The following is a 24,386-nucleotide window of genomic DNA, read 5'->3' as shown; positions in this document are numbered from 1 at the left end:
GAATCAAGAGTCATCTGGAGGGAAATGAAAATTGAATCTTAGAAAGTGTACAACAGAGACAGGATTCCCCTCATGAGTGTCAATCATCTACACGGCTATTGTTTGACTAATCACTATGGATTTAGAGGGTTGCACATGCACGCACACACACACTTGCACGCATGTGTACATGCACGGAGACACACACAAACAGCTGCAATTTGTAAAATCTGCCAAAATACATCAAGCGGGACTCCCTAATCGAATAAATGTGGTTGTTTTGATTCTGTTGAGGCTATTCAAATGATGTACGCCTATAACGCATTTAACTAAAATGATCGTCATGTTGAAGGACTTCCTGTTGTCACAACATAACATGAGACACCTCAATTAGTTCAACTCTTCCCCAATCAGACAAAGACAAAGTATGCCTGTTAAAAGGACGCTACCCAAAACCTGCACAATCTGATTCCACACAAATGAATGGGTCCAATATAAATGTCTGGTTTTCTTTCTCTTTTGTTCATCCATTCTTTATTTTTTAACCCTTCTTTTCTTCCTTTCCCTCTATCGCTCTCTCCCCTCCCACACCCTCTCTCCCCCTCACTACCTCCACTCTCTCTCCTTCTGCCCCTCTCTCCCTCTCTCTACCCCTCTCTCTTTCTGCCCCGTTCTACCCCTCTCTCCCCCACTCCCTCTCTCTACCCCTCTCTCTTTCTCTCACTTCCTCGCTCTCCCCCTCCCCCTCTCTCTACCCCTCTCTGTCTCTCTTCCCCTCCCTCCTCTCTCTCTCTCTCTCTCTCTCTCTCTCTCTCTCTCTCTCTCTCTCTCTCTCTCTCTCTCTCTCTCTCTCTCTCTCTCTCTCTCCCCTCCTCTCCCCCTCTCTCTCGCCCCTCCAGTCTTCCTGTGCGTGCTGTGTCTGCTGGCGTCGCTGCTGCCCTCCTCGTGGGGCTGCCCTCCCCCCTGCCTCTGCTCCCCTGACGGGCTGGAGGTAGACTGCGGGGGTCGCGACCTCTCCTCCCTGCCTCCCCTCCACCTTCTGCCCCAGGGTAGTCGCTCCCTCCTGCTGCCCAACAACCGGCTGTCGTCCCTGGGAGCCACGGCCCTCGCCAACCTCTCTTCCCTGGAGGTCAGTGCTTTCGTCGTTGGTCGGTGAACTGTCCCTGTGTCGTTGGTTGGTGAACTGCCCTTGTGTCGTTGGTCGGTGAACTGCCCTTGTGTCGTTGGTCGTGAACTGCCCTTGTGTCGTTGGTTGGTGAACTGTCCCTGTGTCGTTGGTCGGTGAACTGCCCTTGTGTCGTTGGTCGGTGAACTGTCCTTGTGTCGTTGGTCGGTGAACTGTTCCTGTGTCGTTGGTCGGTGAACTGTCCTTGTGTCGTTGGTCGGTGAACTGTCCTTGTGTCGTTGGTCGGTGAACTGCCCTTGTGTCATTGGTCGTGAACTGCCCTTGTGTCGTTGGTTGGTGAACTTTCCTTGTGTCGTTGGTTGGTGAACTGCCCTTGTGTCGTTGGTTGGTGAACTGTCCTTGTGTCGTTGGTCGGTGAACTGCCCTTGTGTCGTTGGTCGTGAACTGCCCTTGTGTCGTTGGTTGGTGAACTGCCCTTGTGTCGTTGGTCGGTGAACTGCCCTTGTGTCGTTGGTCGGTGAACTGCCCTTGTGTCGTTGGTTGGTGAACTGCCCTGGTGTCGTTGGTTGGTGAACTGTCCTTGTGTCGTTGGTTGGTGAACTTTCCTTGTGTCGTTGGTTGGTGAACTGTCCTTGTGTCGTTGGTTGGTGAACTGTCCCTGTGTCGTTGGTTGGTGAACTGTCCTTGTGTCGTTGGTTGGTGAACTTTCCTTGTGTCGTTGGTCGGTGAACTGTCCTTGTGTCGTTTTATTTTTTGCTTTATGGGGCCTTGTCGTGTATTGTCCTTGTATTTCCGTTGTTCGTCGTGGGAGTAGGCGAACACTGCCCTGAACACTTGGACAAACTGATATTTTTCTGATGTGTTGCTATGCTGTTCTCTTCCTCAGGTTCTGGACCTCTCCAACAACTATCTGGATAACCTGCCGGCTGGTTTGTTCAGAGACATGACCAACCTGACCCGACTGGCCTTACACAACAACTCCCTCACCAGCCTGGACAAAGAGCTCTTCCAGGTCAGAGGATGAGGAGGTTGAGGATGATGGGGATGATGAGGATGATCAGAAATGTGATTGGAAATGTGAAAAGCAAAATTGGTCTGGCTTTCCATCAACCTTCTCTCAAAGAGAAAGGGTTGGGCTCAGTATTGTATTCAACTTAGTCAATCAATTTAGGTCATAGCGGACCCAACCCATGTTTTAATGTGGAATGTTTTCAATCATTGAACGTTTAAAATGAGTATGACTGTATTATGTGGGGATACAGCAAACGCCAGCAAAATCCTACTCCAAACTAGGGCTGGAATAAGGTCTGGTTCAAGGTTGTAAATAAGTAACGTGGTTTTTGCTGAACACTGTAGGTCCCTTTTACCTCAAGTGAGGCAGTCTGTTAAATGAGTTGTTGTCTTGCACCTGAACAGCTGCCAGTAAATAATACAAGACCTTAGAGTCTCCGGCAACAGGTGATGCATCTCTGCGCTCAGAAGGAGGACGTGAACCATGGGAATCCCTTCATGCTTTTGGTTTATTGTACGCAAGAGGCCTACATTCAATAGCTCTGTTTTGATTGCATTTCAAATGAGATATAAAAGTTGCAGCCGTATGTTAAAGCAAATATTTTAAGTGTAAGTAAATATTGGAAAGAGGGAATGGTTGAAAGGTTTGTTTTGTGACTGTGGCCCTTATTGTTTTATCATCGATTTAGTTGTATTGTTATCGTGAGTGTGATCAAAAGTGCCCTACTCTGGCTCTGCCTATTGATCGTGTGGTTTGAATTGATTTGTCGCGAACACGCTCGATAAGCCAGCCCTCTGCTCTCTAGGGCCTGGGGGGCCTGCAGAGGCTGGACCTGTCTCTGAACGGCCTGTCCTCCGTCCCACTAGGACTGCTGGACGAGACGCAGGGCCTCAGGTAACACACGCACACGCATGCACACACGCACACGCAGACACACACACACACGCACACAAAGGACTGTAGAGAACATTAACAGACCAAAACGCAAACTAGGTATATTTGGGAAAAATAGAATTTAGTTATTTCAGTGTGTCCTTTGATGAGTCTTTGATAAAGGGCTAAAAATGTTTTCTTATGTAAAAAGTGATGATCTCAGCTCGCAGCACAGTATTTTTCAACCACACGGCGAAGGGACATGGACAAACACACAGTGAAACAATGGTTACAATGTGACTCCACGTTATGCCGTCACAGGTGGTTGTCTCTGGCCGGGAACCGGCTCCACGGACTGGAGCGGGCAGCGTTCGAGCCCTTGGCCAACCTACAGCACCTGGAACTGGGACACAACCCCTGGGAGTGCGACTGCAACCTCCGCGACTTTAAACACTGGATGGAGTGGCTCTTGTACAGAGGTGGGTTTGTGTGAAGGTTTGACGTCGTTGCATGCCAAGTCCAATTTAAAACTGCTGTAGGTACGATCTGAGGGTTGTACAAAGAGAGGGAGAGCAAGAAAAACGATTTTGAAACTAAACTATAAGACTAAAGAAACGTCCACTGCCTTGCTGCTCCCTCCCTCCCTCCCTCCCTTTGATTCACGGCGATTGAGCCGTCTTGTATTTCACACACCTGTGATTGACATGCAAGACTAATTCCCTAAAACATTCGGGGAGAGAGAGAGCCAGATTGGTCAGGAATGAGCCAGGAACGTTTCAAAGTCTAAATAGTCTCAAACAGAGACAGCCGCAATCAACTGAATCAGATATTAAACTGATATAAATTCACTCACTAATAGCTGACAGATGGCTATACCATTTTAATAGAATGACACTCAAAGAACAGCTCATAAACCCACAGCACCTTTAATAGTAAAATCGAATTAAGAAATCGATCAAACCAGTTACCTCAACGATTATAAAATGATGGATCACCGCAGTACGTTTAGTGGTCGGTGTGCAAGAGGCCATAGACATGAATGTGTTCCCTTGTTGGTTTCTAGTTTTTCTAACGACTTGATGTTCGACGCTGCACTTGGATATGCAGAAGTGAAAAAAGGAATGTTTTCCACATTTATTTTGGGAAGTGTGTATAATAGGATGACTTTGGCGTGGCTGCACATTCCCACATCCGAGCCTTCGAGTTTGGCGTTTAATTTACACGTTTGGGACATGCGAAGGTTGGCGCAGAGAGAGACAGAGAGAGAGAGCAGTAGGAGAGAGAGAAAGAGAAACAATCAAAAATCATAACGCAGAAAGTGCGTCATGCACACGTGCGTGTCTCCTCACACCTCTGCTTTACATAACCGCGGGTTGAGGGTCTGTATGCGTTACGGTAAAAAGACGCTCGCAACATGCGCGTGCTTTTCTGCAGGCGCCGAGTATATCAGATCCCCCCCCCCCCCCCCCCCAAACCACCAGCCACCACCCTTCTCCCTCCACGTTGATGAAAAAAAATCGGCATTCACACGGCTTCACTCGAGGGCTCAGCTGCCCCGCTAATGAAGCGTCGCTTCCCCCTCATCTCCCTCACTCAATCTGGCCCGTCTCTTTCATCCGCCTCGACTTTGTTCTGTTGTGCGCTGATCCGCCGTCTCCGCTCCGCTGTCGTCACTGCGAGTCACGAGAGACGAGAGACGCCGACACCTGGGTATCTGTTTTTTCTCGACTTTTTTTTGCGGTGCGAAAAAGCCCACCGATGTGCAGAAACGTTTCGGTTGTTGTTGTGTTGGAAGCGTTGGCACCACGAATCGACCACAAACAAGACGTTTTTTGGGGGGAATTGAAAGCCTGAGTGCATTTTCCAAATTGATTTTTTTAGAAAGCGCTTTTTTCTTGTAAACTAAGACGAAGGCGTCGGGAAGGGAAAGCATTTGAAACGCCCCATTTGCTTTCTCCCTGGCTCCTGGTTTATCTGGGTCCCTCTGGCTCCCCGCCCATATCTAGGATGTAGATCAATGGGTTTTGTACGAGCCACCTCAAGACAAATGTGTGTAAAGATGAATGCGATGTGTGTGATGATAACATAACCCCCCCACCGACCCACCCACCCGGCCGGGGGGAATTACTGACTTAGATATTTGAATCTCACTCTCTCACTCTCTCTCTCACACACACACACTCCCTCTCACTCTCTTTGTTTCGATGCAATACTGAGAGGCTGACATGGGCACACACATGCACATTTGTACACACACACACACCCGCAGATGTCCGCAGCCCACAAATGTACACAGCACACAAAAGCTTGATCGGAGCTAAGGATTTAATTAAGTCAACAAGGACTAAGGCTACCGTGAACATAGTCTTGGGGAACAATCTGCATTCTCGTTATCCGTCACAGTTATTTCATAGTTCTTCACAGACATACAGACATTATATCAATCTATATATATATATATATATATATATATATATATATATATATATAAATATCTATCAGCTCACTGACATCTAAATGTCACAATCTCTCTCCCCCCCTCTCCTCCATCTCTCTCTCTGCCCCTGTCCCTCTCCCCCTCTCCTCTCTCCCCCTCTCTTTCCCCCCCCCTCTCCTCTCTCTCCCCCCCTCCTCTCTCCCACTCTCTCTCTCCCCCCTCCTCTCTCCCCCTCCCCCCCTCTCCTCTCTCTCCCCCTCCTCTCTCCCCCCTCTCCTCTCCTCTCTCCCCCTTCCCTCCTCTCCTCTCTCCTCTCTCCCCCTCTCTCTCTCCCCCCCTCCTGTCTCTCCCTCCCCTCCTCCTCTCTCCCCCTCCCCTCCTCTCCTCTCTCCCCCTTCCCTCCTCTCCTCTCTCCCCCTCCGCCCCTCCCCCCCTCTCTCCCCCCCCTCCCCTCCCCTCTCTCTCCACCACTCTCCTCTCCCTCCCCTACCCTCTCTCTCCCTCCCCCCCTCTCCTCTCTCTCTCCCTCCCCCCCTCTCCTCTCTCCCCCCCTCTCTCTCTCCCCCCCCTCCCCTCCCCTCTCTCTCCCCCCTCTCCTCTCTCCTCTCTCCCCCTCCTCCCCCCCTCCCCCCCCCCCAGGGGGTAAGGTGGACGCGGTGGAGTGCACGCTGCCCAAGGACCTGCGGGGGCGGGACATCCGCGGCGTTCCCATGGAGATGTTCAACTACTGCCTGCAGCTGGAGGACGAGAACGGCACCGGCGGGGGCGGGGCCTCGCGCCCCGGCACCGGAGGGGGCTCCCCGCCGTGCGCCCGCGGCGCGGCCCCCCCGGACCCCAACGGGGCCGGCGCCGCCTCGGACAAAAGCAACAACAACGGCGCCGTCGACAACGGCGTCGGCGGCGGCCCCGAGGCCTCGGAGGCGCCCGCGGAGTGCGTGCGCTCCCGCTACCGGCCTGTGAGCGTGCGGCGTGCCATCGGCACAGTGGTGATCGCGGGCGTGGTGTGCGGCATCGTGTGCATCATGATGGTGGCGGCGGCGGCCTACGGCTGCATCTACGCCTCGCTGATGGCCAAGTACCAGCGGGAGCTGAAGAAGAGGCAGCCGCTGATGGGCGACGGCGAGGCGGACGGAGAGGACCGCGAGGAGAAGCAGATCTCCTCCGTGGCCTAGGAGGAGAACCCTCCTCCTCCTCCCCTCATCCTGTACACCTCCCTCCCTCCTCGGACACGTGAGGAGTGGACGACGGACCGGGCGGAGAGGTGGGGGGGGTGACGACTGGGAAAGAGGAGGGTGTCGCTTAAAGGGCTCGAGACGGACGGAGTGAGAGGGTTTGCGGGTGGAGGACTGGCCGCTCTCCGGTTGGACCCGGGCTCTCGTTTCATAGCGCACCTCTACGTGCACTCTGCTACCAAACCGCCTGTCGCTATCCTCTGTCCCGAATGTCCTTAATGCTACCTTCAGTTCTTTTTGCGTACGTAAAAACACACAAATGCGCACAGGTTACTATTCTAGGTCCTATCTGGACACGGCGGTATCGTCTCTCACCAACCACTCCTCCTACTCTCTCACCCACCACTGCTGCCGGCTAGCGCTTACTCCCTCTGAAATATTGGCGTAAAAGGGAAGTAAAAGGGCATTTATAACTCGGGGAATACACCAGGTTCCTTCCGATGCTTTCACGGACACTCGTGGCGCAACACCAGAACAAACAACGGCATTCGACTTTTCAGGAATTTACAGGCAGTCAGTCAGGACATACAGGTACCGCACCTCGTCCACAGCATTACCCAGGGAAGGTGGTCTTCTGATCTCCTCCTCATTCTTTCCCAGGCAAGGTAAACAGACGGCCGACCCCACAGACAGTGCGATATCACCTGGCCTAGCCCTCCTCCATTGGCCCAACCGCTCTGTAACCCCTAGGACTCAGCTGCTAATTGTACATGGTAACCTTAGCTAACTCCACTGGAGGCTCTTCATCAAAAACATGAACGCATTGAGGGGGAATGCACACTCGATGTCGAAAAATATATCAAGGATGGACCATGTGGAAAAATCCTAAGCCATTGTTTTCCACGCTCATCTTTGTGTCAAAGAGACATTCATGGATCTATAAACCGCAGACTAGAGGGCATTTTGAAAGTGTTTGTCCCTGAAATGGCAAGCACAGCAATCATTAGGACCGGGACCCGATGACCTACTGGATTCTGTTATCCAATTACCTTGCGAAAGGACAGCAGATTGGGCTAATTTGTGGTATTTGTCTTGTTTGTATCGTAGAGACTCAGCACACACACACACAGACACACACGCACGCACGCACGCTTTCATTACCTGACACAGCTGTAATGACTGTCATCTATATCTGAAACTGAGAGCTGTCGCTGGAAGGTCTCGTCAAACATGGACTCTTATCGCTGTGTTTTATCTTCTGCAGGAAGCCTGAACAATATGCTCGCCTCTCCGAGGCTTTGAGTGAATTCTCTCCGACGTGGAGGAGCACAGACCTTGCTTTGATACAAAACTACTTTTGGCTTTCAGGAATTTGTTTTTCTGATTTCACCACCAATGGGTTAAGTTTGCTCATGTTGCGTGTGGGAAATATATATTATGGCGATGTTTCCTCCCCCAAAAAGAACTACAAACCGTCCTTTTCTAAGGACTAAAAACTACAAACTCCTGCACTTTATTTCCCATTCCCTCCGGCCTTCCGTCCCTCTCTTCCCTTTGTTCCTTCGAGAGTAGGCTGCTGTGCCCGGGAGCATTTTGACACCCGACGCGGGGATTAAAACGCTCCCTGCTATTTTTCTCCTCCTCCTCCACCTTCTCCATCTCTCGATCTTCACCCACCTCCTCCAGCAATACTTCACCTTCCTCATCTCTCTCTCCATCTCCCCCGTCCCCTGCCCTAAGCCGACTGTGGTTGCTTGGGTGGATTTCCTTGAAAGAAAGCGGGGAACGCGAGCCGGTCCTGACCCAGTGACCGCTCCGATTTGAGGCTTTAAAGGACATTTTCACACGGCCAGGCGACCTTGTACCCGTCGCTTGTCTTACACGGCTGGGGGCCGGCTTCGGGTTAAAAGTGGCTTCCCGTCGCGGTCCACATACAAACATCCTGTGGGCAGATGGCGACGCTACGCCTCCGCCCCCCCACTCCCTGTGATGAAGGAGTGGTTCTCGGAGTTAGCGGTCTGAGAAAGAGGGCCGTGATGGATTTGAAATGCAAATCGTGGCTCCTCTATAATTAGTGTCCCTTCTCTATTTTGGACGGTCCGCCGAGACCCTTATAATAATGGTGTGTCATGTTATACTCCGGAATGATGCAGATAAATATCATTGTGTTAGTCTTTGGTATGGTGTGTTCAACCCGTTACCCACCCCCCCCCCCCAGACAGACACACCCCTCCCCCATGGTCCCGCCCTTCCAACCCGCCAACCAATAGATATTGTTTATATTTACTTTTTTCCTGCATTGATTCATAATTCTGTACTTCCTTTGGTTCATCATTTTACGATTGTATTTATTTGCATATCTGTGTAACGTTTTGTCTATTTGTGTTTGGTATTTGTTATTTTCGTCCAAAAAGTAACGTAGACAGAGTTTGGCCCAAGAACATACTACATACACTATGTGCAACGTGGCCTGGTCTGTTGCCATGGCGAATTATCCCGGCATTCCAAATATCATGGAGCATTAGCGACATATCCGACGGCTGAAACTGTTGATTCATTGTCTTACGAGTCTGAATGCACAAATATAGACTTTGGCTGTACCTAGTCGCTACAAGCTTCCCATGGCTAGATAGTGGAGGGATCATGCTGTCCTTAGGATTATAGCAGAGATTCCCCATGTATCCATTGCACATTCCACACATCGGCAATGTACATAGATACCCATTTAGAAACTGGTGTGCGCGCTAATTCACATAAACAAACAGTAAACTGAAAGTAACAGCCATACCGTAAGATCGACAAAAGCAAAGCTCTTCTTAATGATAAGGCACTAGATTGAAAAAACAAGCGGAACTATAGCCATGTACTAGAATAATTGACAGAACTATACTGTTGAGGGCGCCCAGCAAGGCTGCCATCGGACAGAAGGCGATGGGCAAACTCTGTCTATAGGTCGACTGGGAAACACTTGTCATCGATTGGTCTGCAGTTCTCGTGGTTGTCATTGGTAGCTAAGTGACTTAGCTAGCTGAATCCTGTTCATATAACTTGTGTGTTTAAATAATAAACTATAGTTTGTTTAAAAAACATCTAAAATACAACGCTGATGATCATTGAGACTCTGAAATACTAAGCAATCGAGATGTGTTGGGCATTTGTGTCTGTGTTTGTGCGTATGTGTCTGCGTGTGTGTATGCGCGTGTTTGTCTGCGTTTGTGTGTTGACTATTATGCAATTCACAGATTTCTATGTTTTAACAAATGGCCACAAAATGCAACAAACACACAACAATCCCCTAAGATAGTTTTTTTCCCCAAACTCCCTATGCCCTTATAACTGTTGAGAATAAGGATAACACCTTTCCCTAAATGTGTCCAAATGGTGAATGAATACTGGGCTACAACATTCCTCATTCCTTGCAGCATTCCAACTCAAAGGGGCAAGACATAGCACCACAACCATCAGTGGTAAAGTGGGGCTCAGGAGGTAAAAATAGCCCACTTGGCGAGCCCTGAATAATGGGCTGATTGGGTCTGAATGTGCCATCAGCGACGGCCATCTTGGAGCAAAGTGCAGCTCGCGTCTCCCCTGATCTCTGGCCCGCGCTTTAAGTCCCCGTGACATCAGAGCACCCCCGGAGAAGCAAAGCTTTTAATATGACGCCGGAGAAACTAAGACGAGCAGCAAGCCAACCGCAAAACAGGACACACACTCACGCACACGCTCACAAATCAATCATGAAGACGGGACATAACGTGTGGCTCACAGTAAATACTCCTCCGGAATCATCCCTCGGTCCTGTCTCTCCCTCCTTCTCTCTCTAATCTATCTCCACCCGCTGGCCATCTGTTCTTCGTTCTTCTCTTCTACTTGTTCTCCTATGCAGTCTCTCGCTCACTCTCTATACGTTCCTCTTCCTCTTCAATCACCCTGTCTCTCGTTCTGCGCTGCCTATGCCCTTCGCCTCGCTTTATGATCGCCCGCAATTGCTTGATTTGCTACCTGACTCTCTCTCTGTCACTCTCTACTACTGTAATTCTCTCTTTGTCTCTCGCCCTCACCCACCACTTGATAGCTTCCTCTCTGCGTTTCTCTGTATTGCGCTCTCTGGATCTTTCTCTCTGGATCTCTCCCTATCTGTATCTCTCTCTGTATCTCTTCATCCCTCTCCCCCTTCTTTCTATCCCTCTCTATCTCTCCCTCCCTCTCTCTTTCGTTCTCTCTCTCTCTCTCTCTCTCTCTCTCCCGGTCGCCAGGGACTCCCTGCTGCAGCTAGCGTTTGGACCCAGATAAGCCTCACTGTGTCTAAATGGGAACACTCGGCTCAAAAGGAAACCACGCACCGCATTCAACAACGCAGCGTTGAGGCAGAGGTGGCAGGGCCCTCTGGAAGTCGAGACAAACAGCGACACCTAGTGGCAGGCGATGCAGCTGCAACTGTTCACTTTTGGAAACAGTCCATTTCATAAGACAGAAAGCGTTTTAGAAACATAATTATCATACTAGCTATGCTTTGGACTGCTAGCCTAGCAGTTTCACGAGGGCAATCGTTTTTCTTCCAAGTGAAAAAATACATTCTACTCTCTTGGTGTCATATTTGGAGTTGTGTGGACTGCATTCGAGAACATAATTTCTTCAATGTGTGACTCTATGGAGAACGGCGATCATCTGACAAGACGGACAAGGACCGTGTCAACCTGGCCTTGTAACCAATCTCAACTGTCCGTTTTTTGTGTGGAGCCAACTGCGCAATTTCCCTCATAGGAAACAAAACACAGAAAACCTTCTGGCCAATGCGCTTCATTACACTTGGCAATAAGAATTCAGTCGAAAAGCAAAGTGCCAGTGTGTGTGTGGGCGTGTGTGTGTGTGTGTGGGCGTGTGTGTGTGTGTGTGGGCGTGTGTGTGTGGGCGTGCAGCGCTCCTTCGACAAGGGGCAGCCTCTAAATATTTGATCCGTTCTCTTGCTCAGGGTACACATGACGTACAGCTAGAGGCCAAGGGGGGGGGAGAGAGAGAGACCGACACACACATACACAGAGACAGAGACAGAGAGAGAGAGACAGACAGACAGACAGACAGACAGACAGACAGACAGAGAAAAAGCAGAGGGGAGGAGAGAGAGAGACAGACACACACATACACAGAGAAAGAGACAGAGACAGAGACAGAGAGAGAGAGAGAGAGAGTATGTATGTGTGCACCAGAACATATGAAAGCTTCCCATACAGACCCAACAAGCTATTATTAATTCAGAAGCGGAGCTGTTTACTCTCCAATGTCCTGTATCGGTCCAGCTAACCTGCCAACCAATCAGGTGTGCCGGAGGAGATGGGGGGGGGGGGGGGGGGGGGGGCACCAGAGTGTGAACACAGAGGCGACAGCCCTCCATATACACCATTTCAATGTTTTATTGACTATTGTGCTTTCTGTCGGGGCTTGTTTTATACGAGCGTGCAGGAAGACACACACACACACACACACACACACACACACACAGATAAACATCCACGCACACACTCATACGCACACAGACACACACACACACAGGTATTTCCAGTGCCTCCTGTTTTATCACATAAGTAAGACCGATAACTCAGTGCAAAACTCAGAAGGACACGAACACACAAACACCCACACACACTCACACACACACACACACACACTCACACAAGCTCGTAAGCACAAATACACAGTGGATGCATCCTGTGAACATCGCGTTGCATCAGGTAATTATGACTGATGAGTGTGTCAGGCGACACCGGCGGGCTTACAAGGACGACACACACGCACACGCACACCTACACACACACAGACACACACACACACACACACACACACACACACACACACATACAGTCAAAGAAAGTCACTCCCTGCAAGGACATTACTTTCAGGAGACTTTCAGGATACAAAAAAATCCCCCCACACACACACGCATTATTTTGTGCGTGAGTAGTTGTGGATCATCAGGCAGAATCAGAATCTGTCCAACAACAACAAGTACGTCTTTGCCCATCCAAGGTATGATCAGAAAAAACTGAAGGCCAACAACAGCTGTGTCCCTTTTGTTACATTCATATAAACCAGATTGAATCGTTGAGAGGATGAGTGAATTAGAGCTAGAGAGACCATAGCAACCAAAGAGAGCGAGAGAGAGAGCGAGAGAAAGAGGGGGAGAGAGAGTGAGAGAGACAGAGAAAGAAAGACAGAGGCAGGCCGACAGACAGACAGAGTCAACAGAGAACAGGAGAGAGAGAGAGAACAGGAGAGAGGGAGAGGGAGAGAGACAGAGACAGAGAGAAAGAGAGAGAGTGGTAGAGCAAGACAGAGATAGACATAGAGAGCGAGAGCGAGAGTGAGAGAGAGTGAGAGACAAGAATCCTCTTTGCCTCCTACCTCCAGCGATGGCCATCTTCTTCCCCACGGTCACGCTGACGGCTGTGGCAGCGACCACGATCTTGGCTCCTGGAGGAAGAAGCCCACAGGTGAGTGAGTAGGGAACACATCACTAAGCAGCCATATGTCGTGCTTGGACATTTACACAGCTAAACACAAGCAGGGCACATCGTCAGGAACCTGCATGCACACATGAAACATTCATGCACGCAGGTTTACATCAAGATGCACTGACAACATAATCACACTTGTGCAGCGTGCACGTGTGCACATGTTTGATGACGATGACTGCAGACAACTCGATTCTATCTTGATAATCTCACACAGACATAGGCATACACACAAACGCGCACACACACATTTACCCTAATTTCCTAGACTGACATCGCTAGAGCAATTTGCAAATGCATATTAGTCTGGAACCTCCCAATTAAATTGCGATTTCAATGGGGAGTTATCAACAGATGCAGGCCAAAATGCCTCTAGACGAAATTGGATGGAGCGACAAACAATCAGAGCTACCAAACATGTGACACATCATCAGTGGCAGCAATCTTTATTGTTTTGGAAAATAAAATAGCTCCCATTGGACGCTCTTTTCTACAGGAATCGTAAAAACCCCGCCCCTTACTAGGGGGGGGGGGGGGGGGGGGGCATATTCCATTGCAAAAAAGAAATCAGCTCGCAGCTGCGTCTGGTTCCCAGGCTATTTATATATCCGAACTGGGATTAACAAAGTACATCTTATCTTAATACTCCGAAAAGTAAATTCCTATTATTATTCAGTCAAGAGACGGAATTCATGATATTTCCCTCGTAGGAACGTCATCAATCCCATATTTGACATTTCTCCACTCTTCCATTGTGCCCGCAGAACGCGACGGGTGCCGGGAGCCGATGGCGGAGGGGACCGCTGAATGGGGGGTGTAGAGAGCTGACAGGCCCCCCAGCCGAGGTATTACAGCAGGGTCAATATCCCAGTCGCCTGTCTATCTGTGTTGGTGGTGTCCCTGCAGCCAGCTGGCATCTGACAGCGACAGGATTAGCAGGGTTATGCAACACGGATTAGGAGAGCTAATCATATAATACCGCCCGTGGAGCAGGCGAGGAATGGGAGCATGTACTCGAGGAGTGGGTGAGCAAAGGGGTTTGAGGAAAGAGGGATAAATGCGTCGAGATTAAAATGCCTTTGAGGAAAGCCATGTGGAAAAGAGGCGGAGTACTAATTGATTAAAGAATGATCTGACATTTAAACTGCTCATGAACAACAAACAGAATTAGAAAGTATGATAGATAAACAAATATCTCAATGATTATTGAAGTAGATTTACCATTACTGTACCATTCTAATGAGTCAACAATACAATTCACGCAAAGATCATCGATTATTCCTAAAGCCAAGGGCGTAGGAACCCGGGGGAACGGAGGGGACGTGTCCCCTCCAATATCGGAGACAGGCGCATTTGTCCCACCTAAAAATTATACCGGATCTGTCAGGTTTCCGATATGTGTCTCCCCCAATGTTAAACTCATTCCTACACCCCTGCCTAAAGCCATCCATGTGAATACTGCTGTGTAAAGTAAAAATTCTAACAAGGAAAGGCATCAGGAAACCACAAAATAAAGACTTTTATTTAGAAATTTAAGAAAGACACACAAAAAGCTGAGCCGGTCTGCAGAACACCTGCTCTGCCAGCTTCACCAAACAGCTTTTATTCTCTGGCTCTGTGATTCCTCCCATAAGCTCCGAACCCCGGCTGCTATCATGCAACTCCCATGCATGGCTTCAACATCAACCCACTCCTGTTGCTGTAGTTATGCTCATAGTCTCTTCAAGCACAACTTGGTTGGCCCTGTATTGGTGGCTTTCTCTCCTCCTAACCTCACCTCCCTTACCCTTTCCCCTTGGCGGAGGCCCTTTCCTTTGCCATTCCTTTCACAACATTTTCTAACTCATTGTCTCGTTGTCATTCTTAGACAGAGAGAAAAATAGAGAGAGCCAAAGAGACAGAGACAGAGAAGAAAAAATATAAATAATAATAATAATAAAGAGGTAATAGAGAAAGATAGAGGAAAATAAAATATAAGATAGAGTGAGACAGAGAAGGAGAAATAGGAAGAGAAAGATAAAACAAGTGAAAGAGAAAGCGAGAGAGAGAGAGAGAGAGAGAGAGAGAGAGAGAGAGAGAGAGAGAGAGAGTCAAGGGCTGATTATGCACTCAGCAGTTGTCACTAGCAACCACCACGATGATGTCACTACGGAGGCAAGGACAAGACCCCCCAACCAACAGAGACAGCCTCTGATGCTTTCTCTCCCACACACAGATGCACAGATTCACGAACATATCCCCGTGCAATAAGTTACATGCGTCATGCAACACTCACTACATGGGTGCATTATCGTGTTCCTGACTGAAATGAAGCCAGGGCACAAAGGAACTGGGGGGGGGGGGGGGGGGGGGGAACTAAGCCGGTTCCCTTTGGAGAATTTTAAGCATTGAACTGTAAAGCAGGCTTCAGTTTAGCAGGCCATGAGAACGAAAGGGAGCTCATCTGAGGTGTTTGGGCGGAGGACTTGGAGATACTGCTTACAACACATTTAAATCCCAACCTCAAAACCCACCGGCAATCAGGATTTCGTGGGACGCTCATGCAGAGAGAGAGAGAGAGAGAGAGAGAGAGAGAGAGAGAGAGAGAGAGAGAGAGAGAGAGAGAGAGAGAGAGAGAGAGAGAGAGAGAAAGAAAGAAAGAAAGAAAGAAAGAAAGAAAGAAAGAAAGAAAGAAAGAAAGAAAGAGAGAGAGAGAGAGAGAGAGACTGTGAGTAGTGACTATGTGATTTCTTAAGTGGGTGAGTAAGTAAGTGAATGAGGGGGTGAGTGAGTGAGTGAGTGAGTGAGTGAGCGAGTGGGCAAGTGAGCGAGTGAAAAATGAAGAGACAGAGTGAGTGGGTGAGTGGGTGAGTTAGTGTATGAGTGAGTGAGTGAGTGAATGAGTGAGTGAGTGAGTGAGTGAGTGAGTGAGTGAGTGAGTGAGTGAGTGAGTGAGTGAGTGAGTGAGTGAGTGAGTGAGTGAGTGAGTGAGTGAGTGAGTGTGAGTGAGTGAGTGAGTGGGCGTGTGAGCGATTGGTCGAAGAGTTCAGAGGAAGATTTCCGTGAGGAGACGAAACCCAGAGTAGAGGAGGCGCGACCCGGACGGACAGACGGACAACAACGGGGAAGAGGGGAAGGGAAGTCCCTAAACGACCTTTGACCTCGGGGAGCACAGCCTGGGGGGTTAGCAGGAGGCATGCCAAGTACGGACGAGGTCTACTCCACCCTCCTCCGCCTGCTTGCGCAGGCGCTGCCACGCCCTCTCCCGGCGCCGCCGCTCCGCCCTCGTGACGGAGGCGCTATAGTCCGCCTCATAGTCTCTAAACACGTCTGCAGGAACACAGCGCTGGGTCTGTGTGGACTCACACACACTCCGACACCGCAGTGTCTGTGTGGACTCACACACACTCCGACACCGCAGTGTGTGTGTGGACTCACACACACTCCGACACCGCAGTGTCTGTGTGGACTCGCACACACTCCGACACCGCAGTGTCTGTGTGGACTCACACACACTCCGACACCGCAGTGTGTGTGTGGACTCACACACACTCCGACACCGCAGTGTGTGTGTGGACTCACACACACTCCGACACCGCAGTGTCTGTGTGGACTCACACACACTCCGACACCACAGTGTCTGCGTGGACGCACACTATGACACTGCAGTGTGTACGCACACATTCTGAGACTGCAGCGTCAGTGTGTGTGAGTACACACACTCTAACACTGCAGTGTCAGAGTGTGTGTGAGTACACACACACTGCAGTGTCGCAGTGTGTGTGAATCCACACAAGCCACCAGGGTAGGAAGCAACTAGTGGATGTAGAATTGTGTTTCTGTATTTCTTTTTTAAGTTTGAAATAACAAATGTGTGCTATGCTGCTTCAGAAATGCTAATATTTGGATGTGTTGTCATTGTTAAACAATTCTTTGGTTAGAATACAATTTTCTTGCTTTTGTCTTGAATTCTTGTCGGATACACATTACTTGGTGCTTAATATATGTCTTTTTCTGGAAAAGATTGATGAATTAATGGAAAGAATGATTGATAGATTAGTAAACAATATTAAAAGAAGGGTTAGTTGTAGCCGAACTGTTTATCTGGGGTTAAATGTATGGAGACAAAGCTTGTAAGTACATGTATATGTTAACACAACACAAATGTTTTGCTTACGTGCATTCATGAATATGAGTTCCGACCAAACAATGACTAAAGGCCAACCTCAGTTTATGATCGAGTGCTTAAAAATAGCACACAAATGATTGTATTGTGTGCATTTGTGTGTCTCTGTGTATGAGCTCAGGTGTGTGTGTGTGTGTGTGTGTGTGTGTGTGTGTGTGTGTGTGTGTGTTTTTGTGTTTCCATGTAATCAGGTGTTTGGTGTCTGTGTGTCCAGGTTTGTTTTTTTCTCCAGGTGTGTGTCTGCGTGTGTCCACGTGTCCATTGTGGGTCTGTCTGTGTAAGTCCAGGTTTGTGTATATGTTCATGCGTCCAGGCGTTTGTGTGTGTGTGTGTGTGTGTGTGTGTGTGTGTGCGTGAGTCCACGTGTGTTTGTGTGTGTGTGTTTGTATGTGTGTCTGCGTGTCCATGTTTCCAAGTGTGTGCATGTGTGTGTGTGTCCCCGTGTTTGTGTGTTTGGGTGTGCGTGTCCACTCGTCCAGGCGTTCGTGTGTGTTTGAATCCCGGTGTGTGTGTGTATGTGTGTCTGGTTGTCCCTGTTTCCAGGTGTGTGCGTGTGTGTGTGTGTCTGTCCTTGTTTGTGTATGCATGTGTGTGTATGTGTGTACCTCGGGTGTCCGCTCTGGGCAGGTAGTAGAAAAACTGCCCCGCTGGGATCTCAGCGGCCCTCCGGTACCACACGGGGAAATGGTCCAGGGTGAAGATGTTCAGCTTGTCTGCCGGCGTCAGAAAGGTGCTGCACGGACAGACAGTGTTAGGTTAGACTTTACCTTATGGCGCATTTCCACCGGAGGGTACGGGTCGGTTCGGCGCGGCTTGGTGGAGTAGTGAAGGTGCGGTTGGGCGCAGCTCAGTTCCGGCTCGCGTTTCCACCGCCGACAGTGCTCTTATGGTAGGGCCGGATGGCGATAGCCACGGGAGCTACGTTAAAATTGTGACCTCATAGAGGCCCGACAGAGTGTAGCCTGCTAATACATTTTTCCAAGGGAAAAGAAGAACGCGCACAATGAACAAAGATCAACAACGTAGGACGTCCAAGAAGGACGGCAAACTTTTGCGCGACATTTTCGTCAATAACGAAGCTTTCGCCGTTGTCCAGAAATACCTCGCCGATAATGCGTTTGTTTGTTATTATCCCCCCGTCTCACGGAAGTGACGATTCTGTCGACCAATCAACGGACGGCGAGTGTAGCTCGAACTTGCCGGCACCCTTTCGGGCGTCTCAGTACCCCAACGGAGGAGTACTGCGGGACGAGTACGGCTCAGTACGGCTCAGTACGGCTCAGTCCGGGTCACGCCCACTTTTTGCGATGGAAACGCGATTCCGTGCCGCACCTTAGCGAACCGAACCGACCCGCACCCTCCGGTGGAAACGCGTCATTACAGTGTTACTACACGAGTCAGTACTGTGTACCAACATGTGACGGCATGTGCTTAACAACATGCGATTACCTTATTAGAATAGTATGAGAACTACAGAGTGTCGTTAGCGATAAATAAAGTAAAGCTTACAAAGTATAAAGTTAGGGATAGGCGCTAAAGTGAGTTCCACACGAGGCTAGGGTTATGGTTAAGTTGTCCCATGGTGTTATAACATATTAGGGACATTGTGCTACAGGTTGTTACACTGCTTTTTGTTGCACCAATGTTCTCAAATAAAATTGGTTTTCATCTCTCTGCCTGGTATATTTTGGTTGTAATTGTACCTCTCTCTCTCTCCGCCTCACCCATTAATTTAGCACATGATGGATTTCAGCTAAATTAAAGGCTTTAATGAGGCGATTTACATTTTTTAATTAGTCGTGTTTGCAAATTCCTAATCTCTTTGCTTCACGGAAGCCCTGAATGCTTCCATGCAGGCATTGATGGGAAGTCATTTCTTGTGAGACGCACTCAAGGCAAACCGTTAAGTTTAATGGAGCGCGAGCATGGGAAGACACCGGAAGCTTTTACTGAGGATCTTCAGAGAGACAAAGGGGGTACATGACTCATACAGGGAGACCTTAACCTCGCAGGCTGTCATATCAAAGGATTCAGGTCTGACATTATAGAAACGAAAGGTGAGGGGAGTGAGCGTCGTTGAGGCTATAATGGATAGGCGATGGCTGAAGCCAAGGAAGGAGGAGGCTACATTATGTTGATGGATGACTTTAGTTGTTTTTTGTCTTTATACTGATATACAAAATGCCTTCTATATTTTCTTTAAAGTGGATTACATTTTGATTCTCAAAGACGGGACATTTTGAAGATTACAGAGGAGGTACAGAGTGCAAATAGTACTAGAACTACAGAGAGTACTCAAACAAATAAAGAGAAGATGATGAAGAACAATGACTCAGCACTGTAAAACGCTGACCAATACTTTGGTCAGCAGTACCTGTGGTCGCCATCACGAGGTGCACATGACATATACAGTGCATCACCTGTATCACCCCAATACCACAGAGGCCACCAATGCATGCATCGTCACACACTCCATTGATACCCGTGTTGTGTATTTCAGTATGAGGTGCACCCACTTGGCGACGCGTTTCTCGATGCCGGCGTATCTCTGGATCCTCATCAGCCCCGTCCGAGTCCCCAGGAAGGCGGTCTCCACGCCCTCGTCCATGCTGAGTACACACACACATAGAGACACACACACAATGACACACATACACACACACATACACAAAGACACACACACACACACACGTGCACTCAATTCACTTAACTCTTTTGCCATTAGATGGTGTAAAGGAATAGTTTGTGAGCCTATGCATATGTGTGTTAGTGTAAGTGTGTGAGTGTTTAGATGTATGTGTCTGACTCTCTATGTGTGTGACTCTGTATGTATTTGTATGTGTGTGTGTGTGTGTGTGTGACTCTATACGTGTGTGTGTGTTTGTGTTTAGATGTATATGTGTGTGTGTGTGTGTGTGTGTGTCTCTCACCTGGAAGTGTTGAGCATGAGGGCGGTCCAGTATGCCTCCATCGGCGCAGTGACAACGGCATCGAACAGAGTCTGACCCAGGAGGTCCATGTCACCTGGGGGGGAACCGGATTAATATCACACATCTAGAAGGTGCTGGCGGTAAAATTTAGGAGCTATTATTTGAGTGTGCTTTTAGAAATGGCATCGCCATCCGTCAGCTATTAGTGAGTGCTATTCTCACAGATGTTCGGGTTGGCTGCGCCTGCCCCTTCACAAGACCTTTTCTGAGTTTAGACCGCCTCGGCTAATTTCTGAACAATTTCATTATCAGCTCAGGGAATCCATCTTGCCTGTCAATCACAGGAAGCGCAAGAAGTGCAGCCTTTCTCCACGGCAAAGAAACAGAAAGAGGAGGGGAGGGAGCAGAGAGTGAGGGATCCTGGAGGAGATCTTGCACACTTCTGCTTCCTCTCTTAGCACTCTCAAATCTTACCCACTTTAAATAACTTGTCAACCTGTAACTTTTTTGCTTGTCTCAGTCCTGCCTTGGGGACATGACATAGGCCAGAGAGTGATCCCCTTCTGGCACTCCCAACATCTCTACATTTTGCAGACGCTTTTATCCACATCAACCCAGTTCATACAAAGTTCATACACAGATACACACACCGACGGCGGAATCAACCGCACAGGGCGACAGCCTGCTTGTCTAGAGCAGTTAGGGTGAGGGATCCTGCTCAGGGAAACCTCGACACTCCCGGGATCAAACTGGCTAGCAACCTTCCGGTTACAAGTCTACCCGCTGTACCTCCTGAGCTAAGCCGACCCCCTCCCTCTACACACAACTTCTGGGGTACCGTCCAAAGGTGGACCCGGGGAACCAACACTGTAAATGAGGTAGCCATAGCGGAGGACATTTAACATAACATTTAGGCTATTCAACAGACGCTTTTATCCAAAGCGACTTATAATAAGTACATTTGTCATAAGAAAGTGAAACAACATATCGCTGTCTGTACAGTAAGGATGTTCACAGAACCAAGTGCAAAGCACTAACACTCACTAGGTTAACCCATTCCCCGTATACAACAACCATAGCTAGGATAAGATGCTACGTAACCAAGCACTATAACTAAAACGACACACAATAAGTGCGTACATTAAGTGCCAGGACATACAACATACAACAAGCAGGAGGGGGGGGACTTAAGACCTCTCTGCATAGCCTGCCCGGCTATGCAGGGTCCAGGTGAACTCTGAACAGGTGAGTCTTGAGTCTTTTGCGGAAGCTGGAAGCTGGGACTCTGCGGTTGAGGATGAGGACCAGGACGATGTCTTACACTCAAGGTCGGGCTCCCTCCCGGTCAGGTAGCGCACCATCGCCTGCATCTGGGTCAACTTCCGGTGAGAGGGGTCGATGTCTGTCTCACAGTAGGTCCTGGAACACACACACATATACACATGCAGGCATGCACACGCATGAAAACACACACGTGCACGAACACGCACAAACAAAGACACACACACACATATACACGTGCACATGCACAAAAACACACATGTGCACGCACGCCCACACACACACACACACAAAGAGATAAATATTATTGTCTTGTCTAAGTCAGTGTCTGTGTCATGCTGGTGTTCATGAACTGAAACTAAAATAGGTTGCTAACCACTCACCACTCAGTCGCTATGGTGAGGTCAGGAGCTATCAGGTCATGAAGACCTGGTTGGTAGAGAGACATAGACATATATATATATATATACAAAGAGCGAGAGAGAGGGAGAGAGAGCGAGAGCGAGAACAATCATTCATCAAAGAATTGCTGAAATCACACTATTGTAGTTTTCACTGTTCAGTCTCTGCCACCAAATTTTTTGCCTCACTAAGCTTAATTTATGACACATATAACCAAGCTGTACTGGCGAAGAGGCTTATAAAAGTTTTGTCGTAAAATAAAAACAGACCTACCCTCTTCCACCGAGACATTTCCAATGAATCTATATTGCCCATGTCCATTGGTCAGCACTATTCCCAGACTGCCAGACAGACAGAAAGAACAGAGTTAATGAGGAGAGTTTGAACACAGTGATGTGAAATATAGTGCGATCAGGCAGGAGGTGTCTCAGGTGACCCAACGCACCTGAACGGAGTCTCGTTGATCACCGTGTAGAAGTACTCATTCCTCAGGAACATCACTCTCCGCTGAGGGTGTGTGTGTGTGTTTTTGTGTTTGTGTTTGTAAGAGAGAGAGGTCAGAAACAGGGAGAGAGAGAGAGAGAGAGAGAGAGAGAGAGAAAGAACGAGACAGAGTGAGAAAGTAAATCCATGGTCCAGAAGATTTCTTAGAGTTTCAGACAGACGAACAGATCTTACCCCTTTGTCCACGGATGTCCTCACATCTAGAGATAGTGATCCAGTCTCTCCCTTGACCATGGCTGTCCTCAACTGAATGGATACAACAGAGGTGCAACACTGTATTGACATACCTAATGTTTAGCAGGGCTTTTGAAACTTAAAAACAAAATGAAAATATATATTTTCAGAGCGACCACAACAACCTGAATTATAGTTATGCATATAGGACTAATCATCACGCAAAATACCTCCGGGTGTGTGTGTGTGTTTGTGTGTGCATCGGGATGAGTGTGAGTGTGTGTGAGCGTGAGCGTGAGTGTGTGTGTGTGTGTGTGTGTGTGTGTGTGTGTGTGTGTGTGTGTGTGTGTGTGTGTGTGTGTGTGCATGTGGATGAGTGTGAGTGTGTGTGAGCGTGAGCGTGTGTGTGTCCGTGTGTGTGTGCATGTGGATGAGTGTGAGTGTGTGTTTACTCACTGCCTCTTCAGTGTCCTCCCACTCCACCTCTGCCAGATCAACACTGTTATAGTTCGGCTTTGGCTTGAGCTTCTTGCCCTCTTTATACTGTCCCAACATCACACACACACACACACACACACACACACACACACACACACACACACACACACACACACACACACACACACACACACACACACACACACACACACACACACACATACACGTGCAGTTGAGAGAGAGGCAGCAACATAGAGAGATATGTGTAAAAACACTGCAAGTATTCCTCATCACCGCTCTTACCAGAGGTCGTAGTTCAGGGTGAGACAGGATGTAGCCGTTGTTGGTGTTGAGGAAGGCGTAACCATGGATACCCAGCTGGAAGACATAAACTCAAATATATTCATCTCACATATAACCGGTGACACTCTCGCAAAGAACACATCATCTAATCAAAAAGACAAGATGGTATTTAGTTGTTATTGGTGTATTTCGTTATCAAAGAGCACGGTTAAGAAATTAAAGTATCATCTCTGCTGTTTTATTATCATTAAATATATCTGTGTTATGCACACACAGTTAAGATAAAACCTTTTATTAAACTATGTTTCCAGTTGTACAAGTATGAAATACAGTTGGAAAAGCATAATAAATAATTAACTGACTATACACATCATCACCAGACTGTATGCCACCGCACCCTAACCCAGAGTCTTGGTAATTGAAAGTGATTCTGGCATCAGTGTTTGTGTGGTGATCTTTGGGTACGCTGTCTTGTATCTGGGCGCTAGTCTCAATCAGTGTGAGAGAGAGAGAGAGAGAGAGAGAGAGAGAGAGAGAGAGAGAGAGAGAGAGAGAGAGAGAGAGAGAGAGAGAGAGAGAGAGAGAGAGAGAGAGAGAGAGAGAGAGAGAGAGAGAGAGAGAGAGAGAGAGAGAGTGAGTGTGTGTGTGTGTGTGGCTATGCTACCTTGTATCTGGGCGCTAGTCGGATCAGTTCTCTGAGAGCCACATCCGTCCCCACCACTCCCAGCAGAATACCGTGGGATAACTGCAACAATGTGAACACAATAAACACACTGTAGCAGTTGGTAGAAAAAATGATACAGTATGGTCATCATCAATAGTTATCATTCACATTTTTTAAGTTGTAAAATGCAATCTCAAATCAAGAAGAAAGTAAGCTTTGGCCATTAAGTGAAACATATTGAAAGTAAATGTAATGTAAAACAAGTAGCAAGCTGTGAATAACAATCGTACCGTTTCTTGTTTCTTGCTGAAGACCGGCATGGCCACTGAGGTCATCAGAAGTAAGCTCTGAGCCTGGCTATTAAACAGCTGCAGAACACAAACACACACACACACACACACACACACACACACACAC

General features: G+C 48.5%; 2 protein-coding genes across 2 annotated transcripts in view; one reads left to right on the top strand and one right to left on the bottom strand.

Annotated features, from left to right (window-relative positions):
• The window catches only part of cacna2d4a (calcium channel, voltage-dependent, alpha 2/delta subunit 4a), a gene marked incomplete at both ends in the record, with an annotated part of 97,780 nt that overhangs the window by 54,632 nt on the left and 18,762 nt on the right, over nucleotides 1-24,386 (bottom strand). The window contains 13 exons of the mRNA XM_079755968.1: nucleotides 12,999-13,067; nucleotides 17,879-18,006; nucleotides 19,790-19,882; nucleotides 20,204-20,297; nucleotides 21,525-21,622; nucleotides 21,868-21,913; nucleotides 22,160-22,227; nucleotides 22,332-22,393; nucleotides 22,565-22,636; nucleotides 23,021-23,107; nucleotides 23,306-23,380; nucleotides 23,970-24,050; nucleotides 24,260-24,337. Of these exons, the coding sequence (XP_079612094.1) occupies nucleotides 12,999-13,067; nucleotides 17,879-18,006; nucleotides 19,790-19,882; nucleotides 20,204-20,297; nucleotides 21,525-21,622; nucleotides 21,868-21,913; nucleotides 22,160-22,227; nucleotides 22,332-22,393; nucleotides 22,565-22,636; nucleotides 23,021-23,107; nucleotides 23,306-23,380; nucleotides 23,970-24,050; nucleotides 24,260-24,337 (1,051 nt within the window). The remainder of the gene's footprint in view (nucleotides 1-12,998; nucleotides 13,068-17,878; nucleotides 18,007-19,789; nucleotides 19,883-20,203; nucleotides 20,298-21,524; nucleotides 21,623-21,867; nucleotides 21,914-22,159; nucleotides 22,228-22,331; nucleotides 22,394-22,564; nucleotides 22,637-23,020; nucleotides 23,108-23,305; nucleotides 23,381-23,969; nucleotides 24,051-24,259; nucleotides 24,338-24,386) is intronic.
• Nucleotides 872-9,540, top strand: lrtm2a (leucine-rich repeats and transmembrane domains 2a; the record flags this gene model as incomplete). The annotated part of the gene is made up of 5 exons (XM_079755378.1): nucleotides 872-1,108; nucleotides 1,992-2,117; nucleotides 2,923-3,011; nucleotides 3,312-3,469; nucleotides 6,067-9,540. Coding segments are annotated over 5 exons (1,143 nt in total), but the record flags the coding sequence as incomplete, so codon positions are not given.

This window comes from Pollachius pollachius (genome assembly GCF_949987615.1).
Source record: "Pollachius pollachius genome assembly, chromosome: 18".
In the NCBI taxonomy this organism is placed as follows: domain Eukaryota; kingdom Metazoa; phylum Chordata; class Actinopteri; order Gadiformes; family Gadidae; genus Pollachius; species Pollachius pollachius.
This window is presented reverse-complemented; position numbering and strand designations above follow the sequence as displayed.